Source organism: Corvus brachyrhynchos, unplaced genomic scaffold, assembly GCF_000691975.1.
Source record: "Corvus brachyrhynchos isolate BGI_N302 unplaced genomic scaffold, ASM69197v1 scaffold229, whole genome shotgun sequence".
Taxonomy (NCBI): Eukaryota; Metazoa; Chordata; class Aves; order Passeriformes; family Corvidae; genus Corvus; species Corvus brachyrhynchos.
In genome coordinates, this window is record NW_008240042.1 from 6,910,967 (window position 1) to 6,927,546 (window position 16,580).

At 39.9% G+C, this 16,580-nt stretch overlaps 1 protein-coding gene across 2 annotated transcripts in view; it reads right to left on the reverse strand.

The window, feature by feature from the left end:
* Positions 1-153: 153 nt before the first annotated feature.
* SNCA (synuclein alpha) overlaps positions 154-16,580 on the reverse strand; it is a 63,284-nt gene continuing 46,857 nt past the window's right edge. For both annotated transcript variants that reach the window (XM_017744261.1, XM_008641314.2), the window contains 2 exons: positions 1,200-1,289; positions 154-227 (listed from right to left, as the gene is read on the reverse strand). In XM_017744261.1, coding sequence (XP_017599750.1) covers positions 195-227; positions 1,200-1,289 — 123 coding nt within the window. In that variant the 3' untranslated portion in view covers positions 154-194. The remainder of the gene's footprint in view (positions 228-1,199; positions 1,290-16,580) is intronic.

Genomic DNA, 16,580 nt, shown 5'->3' on the forward strand with positions numbered 1-16,580 from the left:
CAGGAGGGAAATGCTGAAACAAGGTGGATGCAGTCACAGATACTCCAATCATTGCTGATGGAAGACTTCAAAATACACCGTAAAAACTGTAAAAAAATTTAACGACTGGGCACATTGGAACTCAGCACTTGTACAGGATGGGATGTCTTTAGTAGTTAGTAGATTTCAGGTGATAGAAAGGAAGGAAAGGACTCTCATGCTTCAGGTTCATAGTCTTGATACTCTTCCTATTGAGGGAGAGCAGAAATCAACACTACTGGTATTTTAGATAAAGATATCCTGTTTTCTCTATTTATTCTACTCCTGGTGGACTCAGTGCCCAAATACAGATTCTCATGTGATCAGGATATGACATTTACTTGTGTTTTGTCACATTTTCCAGATTCTGTACCTTACAAGTCACGGTACTTAGAGGAGAATTAGACTTTTACAGCAATTAACACATCATTCAGATGATGCTGCCAGGAACTCCTGAGGCCACCCATGACAATTCACTTGGAGAGGAAGGAGGACTACCTCTGGGCTGAACAGCACACCAGGTGCTGCAGATCCTCATATGAGTCAGTAAATCATTTAAAGGAGTGTTTAACTGTGGACACATGACCAGCATCCATAATTTCAGTGATATTCAAGAAAGTACATGCAAGCCTTTAAGTCTTTTACTGGATCATGACCTAAATTTTTTATACCTCTCATTTTCAGTCTAATTAACTGTGCTACCATAAAACTGCTACTCCATCTACCAATGCATCACGCCAGACATTGTAGTAATATTTTAGATAGCTGGTTCATAAAAACCAACAAAATAATTTACTCCCATAATTGCATTAACTTAAGATCATGTTTCACAAAGCATGATGCATTGGTGAATGTCCAAGCTATTAAAATAATCTATGAAGATGCAGTTTGTCCTGCATATTAAAGATACAAATTTACTGTGGATTACTCAGAAACGCAGGCACAAGTGTTTTGAAACACACACTATTTTCCCATTTAACTTCCTTACTATCAAAAAAGCAATTAATTTCTGATTCCCAGCACTATACCTCTGGCAGATCTTGGACAAAGAGGCCACATTTCTGCTGTGCCCTTGCAGCTCCCAGCATCAGCCTGAGTCAGGCTCATGTAACTGGAGCATGCAGGCTCCTCCTGTGCCCTTCTCTCACATGCATTCACAACAAACACCACAATAGATTTACCTCTGGAGGCATTTCGTAAGCCTCGTTCTCAGGATCCACAGGAACATCTGTATTATTCACCATTCCCTCCTGCAGGAAACCTTCTTCATTCTACATTTAAAACAGGGAAAGAAAAGTGACAGTGACTGCTTGTCTCATCATTTCCACCACAGCGTGACTTTCCTCCCCATCAGTACTTGACTTCTCGGCCTGTCCTTTGGTTGTGGGATGTTGCCAGGGGTCATGGAGAGGGAAGGGACATTAGCTACAGCGAGATCTTCTCCATGTTTCACAGGGATATCCATGGGAATGACTACTGTCATCTTTTTGAATAGCTGAGATTCCATTTTTCTCTTGCCATGGACAGGCCAAGAAGTCAATCTGAATACAAGAACAGTACCACCACCACCTTGCTGAATATGTTTGGAAGATATTTTAACCCCACAGAAATGCTTTTGTCGAGTCACGAAGCAAACCAAAACAAGGGGATTTTGTGCCTTAAGAAACACATCCAGGAAACAAAGTTCCACACAAACTGTTTAAGTATCACATTAATTCCTATTTAACTGTCTTGGGGAACACAGTCACAGGTATGCAAAAGTGCCTGTAAAAACAGGCCAATATTGAATAGTATCAAGACACACAAATAAAACAGTAATTCAATTATCTATTTTTTAATGTTATAGGTGCATCCATCCTCTCATAAACCTTTATTTGCAAGTTTTAGCTTTTTCACAATACACTGCAAAAAAGGGAAAACATGGTGATTTTTTTTTTTCCCCCCAGCTTTAGAACCTAACTGTATTGGAAAATGTTTTTTTCCTTTAATGGGTCATACCTTTACATGCTTTCTTATGTCAACCAGTATGTTACTCTATGCACTACTGGTGTACGATACATGCTATGATACCTTTTCCCCAGCTTCTTGCTTTTTCTGTAGTATAGAAGCACTTCTATTTTATACAGCAATTTTATTAAGAGTCTCTTGGAATTAACAAGATTGCAGTGTTGCGAGGAATAACTTGTTGAATAAGATTATTAAAGGAAAATTATTATTGTCTTAGAACTACGGCTACTGTGTACCAAATGAAACAAAGGAAAAAACCCACATTTCAGTTGGGCCAATCCCCTTTGTAGTTGTTACTATAGAAGTTCAGAGAGAAGAAACATGAGTACTGCCAGAGCAGAGGCTGCTGAGTTCATCCTGAACTGCAAGAAAATTGATATGAAAACAGGAGGAGTGTCTCAGTGGAACTATTGTGACCATGCTGATTTATAACAGGTGTCGATCTAGACAGAAATGCACTAAAAACCAATTACAGACACTCAGGAAGAAATTCATTTTAAAAACCCTACCTGCAGGCTGGTAGCATAGACAGAAATACAAAATTAAGTAAGTCATAAACCAGACTAATGAGATAATTCTTCAAATCTACAAATTATAATATAGGGGCACTAAATTAAATTTAGGATACAGAAAAAATAAGGACAAGAGAAGCTAAACCTGAAATTCACCTCTGAAAGCTTAATGCAAAATAGAATATAATATGCAAAACAGGTGGCATTAAACCCTCTTTACCGTCACACAGTATTTATTGTGCTTCTCCATTTGCCACATATTGGCTTCCTCTGTGGTTTAACCAGGTGACCTTAGTCATAACACTCTGTTCCTCACTTTCTGCACCACCCCAAGCACAAAATGTGATTTCATCTGCCAGATACTAACCCTGTTCTTCCTTGGATCCATCACCTTTCTATACATATGTAGGTACACACTTTTGACCCTCAGCATTGAAGTTTATGATGCGCAGAATTTATATCCATAATATGGATTCTTCTCTTCACCTCTTATTTCAGACTTTAAAAGGTCCAGTGTGGAGAGATATCTGATCCTACTGCTTCTCAGTGAGGCCCGATATGCTTTTTCCTTTGGAAGTAAACAGCACAGTCTGTGCGGAGACAGGGCCTAACTGTTCTGCCAAGTTCCCTCCAGGCATGTGCCGGCTCTGCATCAACACCCTGTGCTGCTCTGTGGCATAGACAACATGGACAAATTCCAAAAAGCCATCGGACACTGATGAATAAGCTTGCAAATGCCTTTATTTAGGTATCTAATAGACACCTGTGTCTTCCAGAACTGCCAAAAATTTGAGGTGTTCAATATGACAGGTATTTTTTCCAGCATGGAATTATGAGAAAGACTAGGCCCAGTTACAGTTCTGCCTCATCTTATTGAAACACTTGAGTTCCTCAGATTACTTGACTTCAGTATTCACCTTAGCTTCTAAACAAATTTTTAAGAGCATTTATGCCTACTTCCTTTTATGAGAAGTAGCACCAATCCTTACCAGCTTTGATTGAAATAGCCAAAGAGAGTGTGTGATGCAAATTTGACAGCTGTTACTGTCTCCTTGATCTAAGAGATCAGCTCTAAGGACCTAAAGCTCCCATCACCTGCTCTCTTGCTTAATCCAAAATATAATTTAATTTCTGCTTCTCCCAATCATTAAGGAACAGCTTCAGCTAACGATCAGTACATCAAGTAAAACTGTGCCCTAAGTCAGGCTTGAGGATGCACAAGAAAGCAAGCGTGCAGCTTAATGTTATCTGTAGCAAGAAAACAGATGGCAAGTGAAACTGCCAGGACCATTAGTAACAACAAGGAAAAAGACTTGCCAGCCGAATTTCAAATAAGAACTTCAAAGTTCACATGCTGTTTGTTTGTTAGGAACTTCTGCAATGGATCTGGACTGTCCATCAGGATTAGTGAGACACAAGGCTTAAAAGACTGAATTTACCATCTTCCCAAATCCCTTCAGCAAGTTCAGGATGGAGATTTCTGTACAGCTTCAAACAAAACAATCAGCAGCACTAGAAAAATACAACATCAAGCACAACACCATTATTTTTCCAAAGGAAGTAAATCATAAGCCATACCAAATCTCCAAGGGAACTCTGCCTGGGAAAGGTTTATCACCTTTGCCCAGCAGCAAACAGTAACACAAACACCACCTTTCATGCTGATGTCACTGCAGTTCAGATGAGGATGACATTACTCAAGGTCATCTGTTACATATAAATGCATAGCAAAGGTGACCACCTCATTTTAAATGGTGGCATGCTCTGCTTCTGATCTACAGTCCCCCCAAAGTAAGGGTATCACAAAAGCAAACCACCACCCCCAGTAGCACAGAGCCATCTAAGGTAAACTTTAAATCATAATTTACCTCCTTTAAACCAAAGAAATACAATTTTACATAGTCATGATCTATAATTCCATATCCTAATTCAGTTATGGAAGAGGAAAACCACCCAAAAGACCAATTCTTGTCTTGGTATAGAAGACACATTTTTCTCTAAAAGCTGCAACCTCTCTCAACCACACTGAAGGGTACTTCCAGAGGGAAAAGATTTTTTTTAATTAGATGATCTGAAAAGCTCAACTAACGTTTCTCAGAGATGAAGCCAGTTTTTAACTGGGGACCATGAACTCTTGCTGGGAAAACAATTTAAAAAGGGAAAATTACAACTTACCCAATAAACAAGGTGTTAGAAGAACAGTGAGGTGAGGACATCTGCTCATCCCCTGAGGATTCCCTTAAGAAAAAATGAATGCCCACCTCTATATTGGTTTGAAGCATGGTCACTCTGGGTAAGACTTGTATTTTGACTCCAGAGTCTCTTGTGCCTTCAGACCCCACATTACAGAAAAAGTTTTTGCACTACCCCAAGCAGTGTAGACCACACTGCCATTCCCATGCATTAACAGGAGTGGTCACCTTGTGCTACCAGCACTTCTGCCTGCCTTGGCAAAGGCATGTGCCTATCACACCTGCACAAGGCCCATGAGCCACCAGGCAAACTGGCAAGCCCACCCACACTTTTCCCAGGAATACACAGGTACGTTACAAGGTGTATACCCTCTCTTCCATGAGGTGCTGTGTCCTCATTTTGCCAAGCAACTTTTAGAAACAAAGAGGAGATGGTGTCCCATCATTGTGAAGTGACACATTTGCATGACCCTGGGTGCCACTACTGCCTCAAGGAACAGGTAAGAAATAACCGGCATACAAAAGCATGAAGCAGAACTGCTGCGATGGCTCCAAAATGCTGATCCCTTCTCTTTTACTATGGGAATGAATTCCGCTAAGGTCTGTGCACAACAGTGTGAAATTACCCACTTTTGCAAAAAAATAGTAATCACACTAATTGAAAACTCTTCCTGAAGAACTGGCCCAGTTAAAATATAGAGTACTTGACAAAACTTCAGGACTATTTCTTTCACCAGGAAAATGCCACCAAATAGGTTTTTCTTATTTCAGTGTTTTTGATGAAAATTGCACTCCGTTCTTTCCCTTCACTCTCTTTCCCACCTTGTAACACTCTTGGTGGAAGGGAGCAGACTGTTTAATATCCCCTACCCATGAAAAACAGACCAAGTGGTCCACTCCTGGTACTGCTCCTATGTCAGCACCAGGCAGTGAAATAGGCACTTTCAGGAGCATGCATTCTGTCCCCTTGGTGACATGCGCTGGAAGGCCAAGTTATTGCCACTAGAAAGAAGGCAATTTATCCCAAGTCAGAGACTAGAGAAACTTCAAAAGGAACCATTGCAATTGTAATTTAGTGGCTGATCTAAATGCTATACTTTGCCATCTCTCTGGTTAGTAATATGTTTTTTCTCTCCATTATGAACACTGATGGAGTTTTACAGTCATGCATAATTCTCATGATTACTGGAGACTAATTCCTTCTGGAGTGATTCCACATCCTGAGATAAATAAACCAGGCTACCAAACTGTCAGCTCTTAGAACATTTATACTGGCAAGAGGCAATCACCCTGGAAGCCACAAACCACAGAGGTCAGAAGCGACCTCCAGAAATTGTCCACCTTGAGCAGGTTGCTCAGGGCCATTCCTGATCGGGTTTTAACCACTCCCACAGATGGAGACTCCACAACCTGGCTGGAGAACCTCATCCAGTGTTCAACTAACTACACAGTGAAAAACCTTTTTCTTACATTTAAGTGGAGTTTCCTGCATTTAAATTAGTGCCCACTGCTTCCTGCCATTTCACTGGGCACTACTGAAGAGTATGGCTCAATCTCCTTTACTTCCACCCCCACCAGGTGTTTATACTCATTGATAAATTCCCCCCAAAACTCATATTCATGTTCTTTCACAGTTGCTGATTTTTCTGTCAGTTCTGTAGACCTCTATGGAATTTCTCATGCAGATATTGTGGGAGGACCTTTTCTCTAGCTGAAAGCCCTACTGCCCACAATAAATAAGGTGAGGCTTGCCTAAAACACCTAGAAGATTATCGTAACTTGAAAAGTCATAGTTAATTTCAGCAAAATACGTTATTATAACTCAATGAGCACTGGTCACTCTACATCACTTGCCAGTCTGTTATGGAGTGTTTTATAATGTAAAACTGTGAACCAATTAAATTTGATTAAATTAAATCTGTGTAAATTAATCAAATTAAAACTGTGAATCAAAAAAGCTACGAACCAAGACAAGAGGCATTATGGAAAAAGCAGTGAACTAGAATAGGGAAAAAGCTGGTTTACAAGGTAATCTTCAGGAAAGCCCTTTGAGACCCCAACAAAATGTTCCATGCAAAGCAATTTTAACATAGCCCAACCTGTTGTGCATACACACCAGTTGGTACCTGCAGGAGCTCAAAATAATAAAATATACATCCAAAAGCATTATTATCTTGAAGAATTACCACATACTGATAGAGTAACGCCTTCCTGACAGCGATGGGCATGTACATCTTTGTGAGCCCAGATGTTAATTCTAGCTCAGTATTAGTGAATTATTGAATTTGCTGCTGTTACAGTCTGGATAATTGCACTGGTAATCTGTCTTAATTTATTTAGGGATAAAATCGTTTATCCCTAAAGCTATTGGCTTCATGCCTGTTACCGCATCCCAAACCTGTAACTTGGCAGGGCTGCCTTAAACCCTTAAAACTGGTAACTCTATGTCCCTCCAGCCTGATTAAGCCCATTTCATTTTGGTACTACCCACCCTGTGAGAGCTTTTGTCAGGAGCTGTCAGTCATTATATGGTGGAGCTTAAAGTAAAATTTTGGTATTCCTTTTTTATACCCCCAGGGCAGCTGTTATCGTTCCTGTACAAATCTGCCTCCTGCTACAAAGCTGAATAACAATTTGCTGCATTTATGGGCTTAAAACTCCACTTTGAAAAGAAAATAATTTGTATTCCTTCTTCTCCAAAATATACTCCACCAGGATGCCCAGGGGCTGGATGCTGGACTGAAGTGAACAAATAATTGTCTTCCCAGTTTGGTAACTAATTTTTTACAGATATTTTGACCATAGCGCCCAACTCATCTGGATTGGAGAGAAACCCTTGAACAAAGAATTCCAACAAGAGGCAAAACAAAGATATGCTAAAACAGCCTCAATTAATTTACTTTCCTAGTCCTAAGGTGTTATATTCATGGAACTGACTGAGTTATACAGTTATAACTAAGTGGCCAGGTCAGCTTAGAATGCTTTTTAAAGCTCCTGCTCACTCATTGCAATAGTCAGCGCCTCCAAGACTCAGCAGTAAATGACAAAGCATCATCATCAGTCCAGTTGTCCTACTCCAGAGACACAGAAATGAATCTGTGCACTAGCTAGAAATAAAGTAAACTGTTTCAATTATCTCTAAGCTGAACACCTAAGTGAAGGAAACGATGAGAAAGCATTATGTGTGAAGAAAACTAGCTGTTCCAGTGCACAACTCATTTAGAGTACCAATAATGAAATGAGACTATCTCCCTCCTTCTCCTCAAATGGAGCGCTGAAATGAAGAAGAGACATTTAATTAAACGAACAAATATCAGCAAAAGCACAATCCCAATGAAAGGCTAAAACTGTGCCTGCAAGTGCTACAGGCTGCATTTTGATTTGCATTTTTATGCCTTTCAGTTGGCAATGACAAAAGTGAAAAGGAAAACAACCGAGGCTTACAGAGACAGGAATGAAGTGTGTGTGGTAACCTGTAACCACAAGTCCATCTTGGTGTCTACAAGTAGCTGGAAATAATTTCTGTTTACAACAATCTGCAAATTGTTGTAAATTCCTTGAAAAACAAATTTCAGTACAACATAGATTGTGTACATTTTTTTCTTTCCTTCCTCTAAAATTCCTCAGTATTACTTGTACAGATGAGACTCCTTCAGAGTAAAACAGGAACATTTCTGTGAGAAATCAAATTTTCTGAAACTCAATTCATGTTTGCACTAACCAGGCTGGTAAAGTACCTAATTAGAGCCACTGGAATGTTGGTATTGTTGATAAATGAGAATTACATGGAGAACCTGCTCATTGCCCAGGCCAGACCAGAAGTTCATTTGAGTTCTACACATGATGGAGATGTGCATCAATTCCAGGTGACTTAAAGTAAGAGGCTGCCTAGGGGCTGAGTCAATGTGACATCAGCAACGCATGTAAACGCATCTAGAACACACAGCCCTTCCAGCTTCATCCTTTTCTGCTTCCCAAATCCATGGTCACATTGAAAACTCCATGGGTAGGGAAAGAAAAGCTAGAGCACATAATTTGGAAAGACTGAAGTTACTTCTAATTGCAAAATAGTGGGATGCTAACTCGATGTCGCATCAGAGATGTGGCCACAGATCTGCCTCTTGACATTCTCCCGAACAAGGTAATAATTTTTTATAGTAATAGATCTGTTCAAACAATTTCCACTATCAACTTTGTGATTTACATTCTCAAAACTGAAATTTCAGACTGCAGTTCCACAGAAATCTTCAGTCATAACAGCACTAATTTCAATGAGGATTTGGAAGAAGGAGCAAGGACTGCACTGAACTGTTTGCTTGATCTTATGGAGTAAGAAGGAACAATAAACAGCCTGAGTTTATTTTTATTATTTTTACTACATAACTCAAAGACACCTTGACAAAACTGAATGAGTGACTGAAATAAATAACATGCCCCTCAATAGGAAAACATGTAAGTGTCACTTAGGCACTCACCAAATCAAAGATGATGGGCAAACAGCGCACCAAAAAGAATTACAAAGTCAAAAAATAACATAAGCACAAAATGTCACATTAGTGCAAAAAAAGGGGAAGCCATTCTCTCATGTATTAAAAAGGCCTATCCAGCCCTAAGGGGCCTTCTCCTGAATACAGAATTCAGTCTACACTATACACTTGGTTGGGGATGTTGGGTGATCCCAAAGGAGAGCAGCAGGAATGATCACATCCTAGAACAGAGAAGAAAATGAAGGAAGCTGTTAGATGCTATGTCTGTTAGCTAAACGCATCTGTCCCCTTTCTGTAATGGAAGGATTCTCCATTCTGTGTGAGCCCATCACCAAGAATGGTACCCCAAGGACGACATTTGAACTTTACCTTCATTAAATAAAACTAGAACATAACAACACATGACCTTTACAAATCACATTAACTAGAAGAATGGTACACATCAACTTGGAAGTCAGCATAGAAATGAGCAATCTTAGTCAGATTTGGCTCTACTAGGTCAGTAAAGATTATTTTAAACAGCATGGTCCCAGCCAAAACTGCAATGTTATTTTACCATACTTTATTTAAAACAGTTTGAATATCATAACCACATTTCAATGTTAAGTACATTTTTAGTACAGATAAACTCCAGAAGTTATTGTATAGACTCCATGAGTATTCTCTTTCCTAAGACAAAATTAAAATTAAAGAAGAAAAATAAATTTCCTCTAAAAAAAATCTCCAGTTACACAAGCAGTTCATTCAATGCTGTATTATCTAAGACAGCAACCTCTAAACCATAGCTACTTCTCCTACTCTTAGACAAAGTCCTCCACACAGAACTGCAGGCCCAGCCACCCCCTAGCCATCATGAACAGTGGGAGTTCCCACTGCATTACTCATGGCGCCAGAGAGAGCACACTTTCCAGTTCTGTACCCTATCTCCTGTGACTGTAGTCACAAAGCAATGAAGCAACTTCACTCACTCCCAAGGAAGTTCTTCAAGAAAGGGGAAGATCTCTCTGCAGGTAGCAGGAAGAGGGCATGCTTTTCTCCGTTTTGCTTTTCCCTGGAGTTTGAGCAGACAAGCTACTGCAATCAGCATTGACTCATTTGCTTGTATACTGTCCAGCACACTGAGCTGTGGGCTAATGGGTGATCTAGTGGCAGGATGTCACCTTCAAAGGCTGGAATTAATTGACAGGACAGGCTTTGAGTGAAGTGGTTACCCTTCAATTATTATCAGTGAGCATCTCTCTAAAGCATTCCTTCAATTCCAACCTATTACAGCACTTAACCCAGCTGGGGAATTTTAAAATATATTTCTTCTATGGAGTAAACCACCACTTGCTTTGAAAAAAACCCACTTGCAACAATTATTTGAACTATAATGGTTTCAGGAGTATTTCCTGCAACTGTGATCTATTCAGCAGCAGATTAGACACTACAAAAGACTAGAGAGCCTGCATTTTAAAATTTATATTCCTGCAGTGACAATCCTCATCTAGAAGCAAGTACACAGCTATTCAGAGCTTTCACTTGAATCGGGGAAGGTTGTTTCACAGACCAGTGTCACGAAACACAAACATCATGTACATCTCTTCAGCTTCTTCCTCTCCCATAGAAAATTGAAATAACTCCTTTTGATTACGTGGAAAGAATTACTTAATAAAGTCTACTTACTAAGGTGTAGTAGGCAAGGAGACTCTTTAAAGACCAGTGCTGAAATATGCAATACTTGAGTATCTGTGTTTTCTTTCCCTCCTCCCCCAGCAGTGCTATTGTTATCTTTTCTTTTCACTTCTGGCTTAGATGCAAGTAAGCAGCAGACTGAAGTCTGCCATCCTCTACACTGCCTGAGAGTAGATTTCAAAGAAACAGTTTCCCAGGCCAAATTCTGCTCTATTTTTGTCAATATAAGCCTCGTGTAACTCTACTCCTCACTAAGCCATTTGGGTACTTACACCTGTATGTCTGAGAGCAGCCTGGGTTTGTGACCCCCCTTTTCAGGTATCTGCTGCTGTCCCAAAAGGGGTGAACACCAGAAAAATCTTCACTACTACTTCACACATAAGAAGTCATAAAGAGTGTAAGTTTGGATGGCCTTTGAGGAGTCACCCAAGTTGCACCTCTGTTTTAGGCAGGTTCAGCTCTCCCCAAATCATTCCCAACAGATGTATGGGAAAAGCCACTTAAAAGTCTTAAAGTAACAAAGGTTTGGTACTAGAGAAAGCATTACCCTGACTCATTTCATTCTTCTCTGGGCTAACCCAGCTCCTTCTGTCCACACAACACAGTGAGGCAAAACCTGTGGAGCAAAGCCTGTGGTGCTCATTTATGAGAACTGTAGACAATGTACCACTTGCTAGAGTTGGGATGTGGCTGCTTGGTGTTTGGAACAGAGTCAAGCGGGGCAGAGATGCTGCTCACCACGTTGTTGAGAAGGAAAAGGAGGGCAAGCCCCAGTGGTACCAAAAGTACAAAAACTACCTGAACCAGTGTGGGCAGATGATGATCTCAGCTACAGATGAAGCTTCAAAGGGGAACTGTTGCTGCACTGTTTTTACCAGAAGGAGCCTTCTATTAATAAACTCTGTTAAACCATTTGACATTAAAATGCAGAGCTGCTTTTAAAGGATCAAAGCATTGAATGTTAGTTATTAGAATTGTTAAAATGACACTTTCCCTCTGGTCCTTTCTTATTATTAATAACAGTAGCTCTCCAAATGTTACCAGCTAAGCAGGGGCTGCCCCTGGAATGCATTTAAGTCACAGTGAAGTTATCACCATAAACTGCCAGAATTCACAGGAAGCAGTCAGTCCCACAGCCACTAGAAACAAAAGGGAAATATCACTTTTCACATCTACTATTCTGATTTGAGAGAGGGGATTCTAATCATACTCCAGTCTTCACCCTATTTATATTTAAGCATATCAGAGGAAAAAATGATGTATACACACCATAGAGGTAGCACACAAAAAAAGTAGGTGAGATAAAAGCATTTATTCTGTTCCCGACAGCCAGAATAGCAGGTAAAACCACTCTTCTGCCAGGACATTTTGAGTGAAATACTGCTTAGTAACTGCACTCATTACACTGTCTACTTTAGGGATTAATAGGAAAAACCAAACCACTTTTCTTCAAATTCATGGCATAACAGTCAGCTACACGTGATTTATGGAAGCTCAGATGAAGCTGAGGAAGAATAATTTCATGTATGTCATGTCAATGAGACTGATTACCAACAAAGCTTATTTTATGAGAGACAAGAATGATCAGTTAAAACAGAGAAGGAGTGAGAGAGAGAACACATGTAGCAAATTAATTACAGTTGGTACAGTTCTTTCTCCTACAAGCTACATTTGCAGTTCCTGAACAACAGTACACTGCCTGAAGCAATACAACATTTTCTCCATCATAATGAGAACCTAAATGCTGCTCTTTTGTATTTTCAGAGCTGAGGATGAAACAAAAAGGCTGGCAGGATGAGTCCATGCTTCAGAAAAAGATGTGTACTTACGATATGCCTCCCTGTAGCTCAAAAAGAACACAAAATCCTATCTGCTACCAGCCATAAAGATGTTTCTCTACATGTGCTGCCTGATGAACATTTGGGTAAGAATCAGAGCCACATCTTGAGAATCACCCACGCAGATCTGAACACAACTCACTTGCAAGACTGCCACAGCTGGATGCCCCAGTGTTTGTAAACACTCAAGCAGTATCAGTTAGGCACTAAGCTGGTGAGTCTATGCGTAAATGCCATTTTAGAAATGGCCCACACTAGAAAATACTTCTGTGGAATACAAGGCTAAGAGTAAATGTACTTTGACATGAACAAACTAAATGAAATTCAGCATTATACTGTATAACCATCTTCTAATAACTACCTCCAAATAATTTTGTTTCAATTATCTGACAGGTATTTGTGCATTCCCAACATAGGGGTATTGCAATGGCTCTCATTAAAGTATGATAATTTTTGTAGTGGTTTAGCATAAAGCCAAATGATGTGTTTACTGTTCCATAACGAGCATTGTTCAACAAGCAGATTCAATGAGGAAACATGGCAGTGAAAGCAGCAGTGATTCTCTTATACATGTGTATCATTTCTGTACAAGCAGGCAGCAAACCAACTGGTCCTTGCTTTTTGGTTTAGTTGCTCATCTTCCTGGAATTATCCAAGAAAGGCAATGGCATTGGAAAAAGCAACAGTTGACCGCTCTAATGTTACTGACCTCTTTCCCATACCTGTAACATTTCAAACAAATATGCAAAGTGTAGATGCTTAGTGGGCTACATTTACCTAAGTCACTTCTGCCAGGATACGCTCTGGACCATCTAGCAGCTTCAAAAAGCTGTTTACAGAAGAATAACTAGTGCCTCAAGTATTCAGAAGCATTTTTCTGAATAGATTATTGCAGAAAAGAAGTTCAACATATTCTTTGCAACAACAACATATGTAAACCATATCGTGTGGCTGCATGGTACTTAGTTGCCAGCTGGACTTAAACCATGACATAGATATAAGCAATCTGATAAGTGAAGCTTAAAATAACATTACTACTGAAAGCTTAAAAGCTGATATACTTCAACTTGAATTATTTTTAAACATTTAAGTTTAATATTTTTAATTCACTAAATTCATTCATTTGCTTCAGCAAAAGATTTTCAAGCATACACTTAAACAAGTAGTTCCACAGAAGTCAAAGCTTTTACATAGGTTTAACAGTAACACGGTAGAGAATCAAGAACGACCCTCTGAAACCCAAAGTGCTTCAACTGCCAAAACCCCAAACTACTTAATATGGTTAAGGTAGGAGATCTTGGGAATTTGATGCAAACCACTTTCATCCAGCAAGACAGACTCAGCATGTATCCACCTGTAGTCTCCCAAATTTTATCAGTGACAAGTGAGCTCTTCTACTGTACCCTCACTGCAATAAGAGAATTAAGATTCCCATATAAAGAGACAGTATTCAAGCAAAATGTGTTCTTAACACTAGTTCCAACAACCCTGTGGAAACCAAGATTTAAGTCAAACCAAACTTAGGAGACAACATTCCCCCAGTGACTATTCACTGCAGAAGCAGAATCCCTTCAGCACTTCATTTTTTTTATACTGCTGCTGATTATCCTGTGCAGAGAAAAAAATGCTCTAGTGCTTTGTGTTGTGTGGGTGATGCTCCCATTTCCCAGCTGAGTTTGGTTCAGCATTTATAGAAGGGGTAAAATATTCTGAATTGGCTTCTATCAGTAAAATGACTCAGTGATCACTGCACAAGTGGGAGGACTTCAAGCACTTGACATTGCTTCTCACATTCTTGCTGTCACAAATGCAAATGTTAGGGAATTTAAACTCGCTCCTATCTTGTCATTTTAAAATCCTAAAGGGACCTTTGATAATTCAGTGGCCTGTTAAATATTTAGCAGTCAGGAAGAAAGGATTCTTTTTCCTTCTGTGATGGTTTAATAGGTTTCAAATCTAATACTGCTTCCTTTATGTGAATACAATGTATCACCATTTGCCCACCATTTTCCTCAGAGAAAAACAAAAATCCCTTCAATTAAAAATTGATCTGCCTTCTAAACTAACAAGAGAAGAAGACAGAAGTAATATAAACAGACAGAAGATAGGGCTGTGAACCCCACAAACTACATAATCTGTATGCACAGAACACAGGTACGTCTTGGGGGCTTATAAAATAAATTTTAATTACTCTGTTCCCCTTCAAAGCTAAGTGCCTTGCAAATATTGGCTGGGGACACACACAGCTCATTGAAGGCAGCGCTGCCACTACCCTCTTCAGAGGTGTAGGGCTTTGGTCCCAAGGGCACCAATACCCTACTGCACTTGAACCTGTTAATCCCACTGAAGCACATGTGATTGTTTTCATGGTAATATTCATCACACTCCAGGAGGAGATGAGTCTCTCTTATTTTAGGAGCTAAAATTAAGCACCAGGGAGCACTGAGCTGTAACCAGCCCTGTTGCTCTGGCTCAACTCTGCTAGCAGCCTAAGGAGAGATGGCTCCTGCACCCTCCCACACAAACGCTCTCCTGTGCTTGTGAGCATGCCTGTTATATTAATGACTCATCTTCATCGTAAAGCACCAGCTCAGACTTTTCATTAATCACCTGAAGTGTGCTGGCTTCTGCAGTTTGCTCAGAGTCCCCACTCTATGAATAATTCAGGCTTCAGCATTACAAACACAGGAAGGAGTTTGTGGGTCAGGCCCGGCACTTCGGCAAGGACTTTGTAACTTTACAGAAAATACATTATGGTCAGAATCTGATTTTTTCAACCCAGTGCTGGGTAATTCCTGGATATTTGTTATGAACCAGAATAACAGCTTTCGAAATGTGATTTTTAAATTGCATGGGTGGCCAGCAGGTCACTGCTGGCTCATTCCCAGTGATAGGATCAGTGAGAGAACTAGTCCTGTACCACAGCCCAGCCCTCCTTTCCTGTAGAAAAACCACGGGCTAGCTTGTTCAACACTATGGAAACCTAGAGTAAAAAAGGAATGCACTGTACTGCATTGAGGGGAAGAGAAGATAATTCCCTCAAAATATTCTGAAAAAGGCTCTACATGTGTTATGAGAATGACAAAGCCACTGAGAACAGCTGCAGGTTGTGGGGAGGAAGCACTGACTTTTGATGGACTGTGGGCACTTTCTCCTGCATCCCAGCCAACACTAGATTACATTCACAGTTCCTTCTTTACATCTCTTTCAGTTTCAATTAACTGTTTCTTAATTATTTCTGTAATAGCTTCATTTTATTCCATTTTACAGATGACCTTTTTTAATACTAACTACAAAGTAATACAGCTTCCTACTGTAGCTTAAAATGGGCTCCCCACAAATAACCACCAGGGCAAAGTACACTGTTAGCAAAAACTAACAGCCTAAAACTGATGTAAATTTATGTCCACCCACCAGCTAGCCCATCAATTTCCTCTCTCATAAAATGTCAAAGCACCTGTCAATCACGCAGACAATGTGAGAGGCTTCACCACAGGGACTAAAAGAACAACTCTCCCTTCTAACTTCTCACACCAATAAGGGAACCATTTGATACAGAGGTTAGAGCCCAGACACACCGGATATGTATCTTACAAACTTGACAGATATGTAAGCACTACATCAAGGCTGTACCACTCCTTGACACATCACTTCCTTAAAATATACACCAGATATCACACATGGGGTATCTAGAACCACATATTCGGCAGGTGTATACCAGAGCAGACTGTAGACCCCATAATTGATCGCTTATCTATCAACAATGGATTGCTTATCTATTGTACTAGTTTGAAAACAAACCAGTGGGAGGCACCAAGTCAGAATAACAATTTAATAGAAATTAAAGAAAAA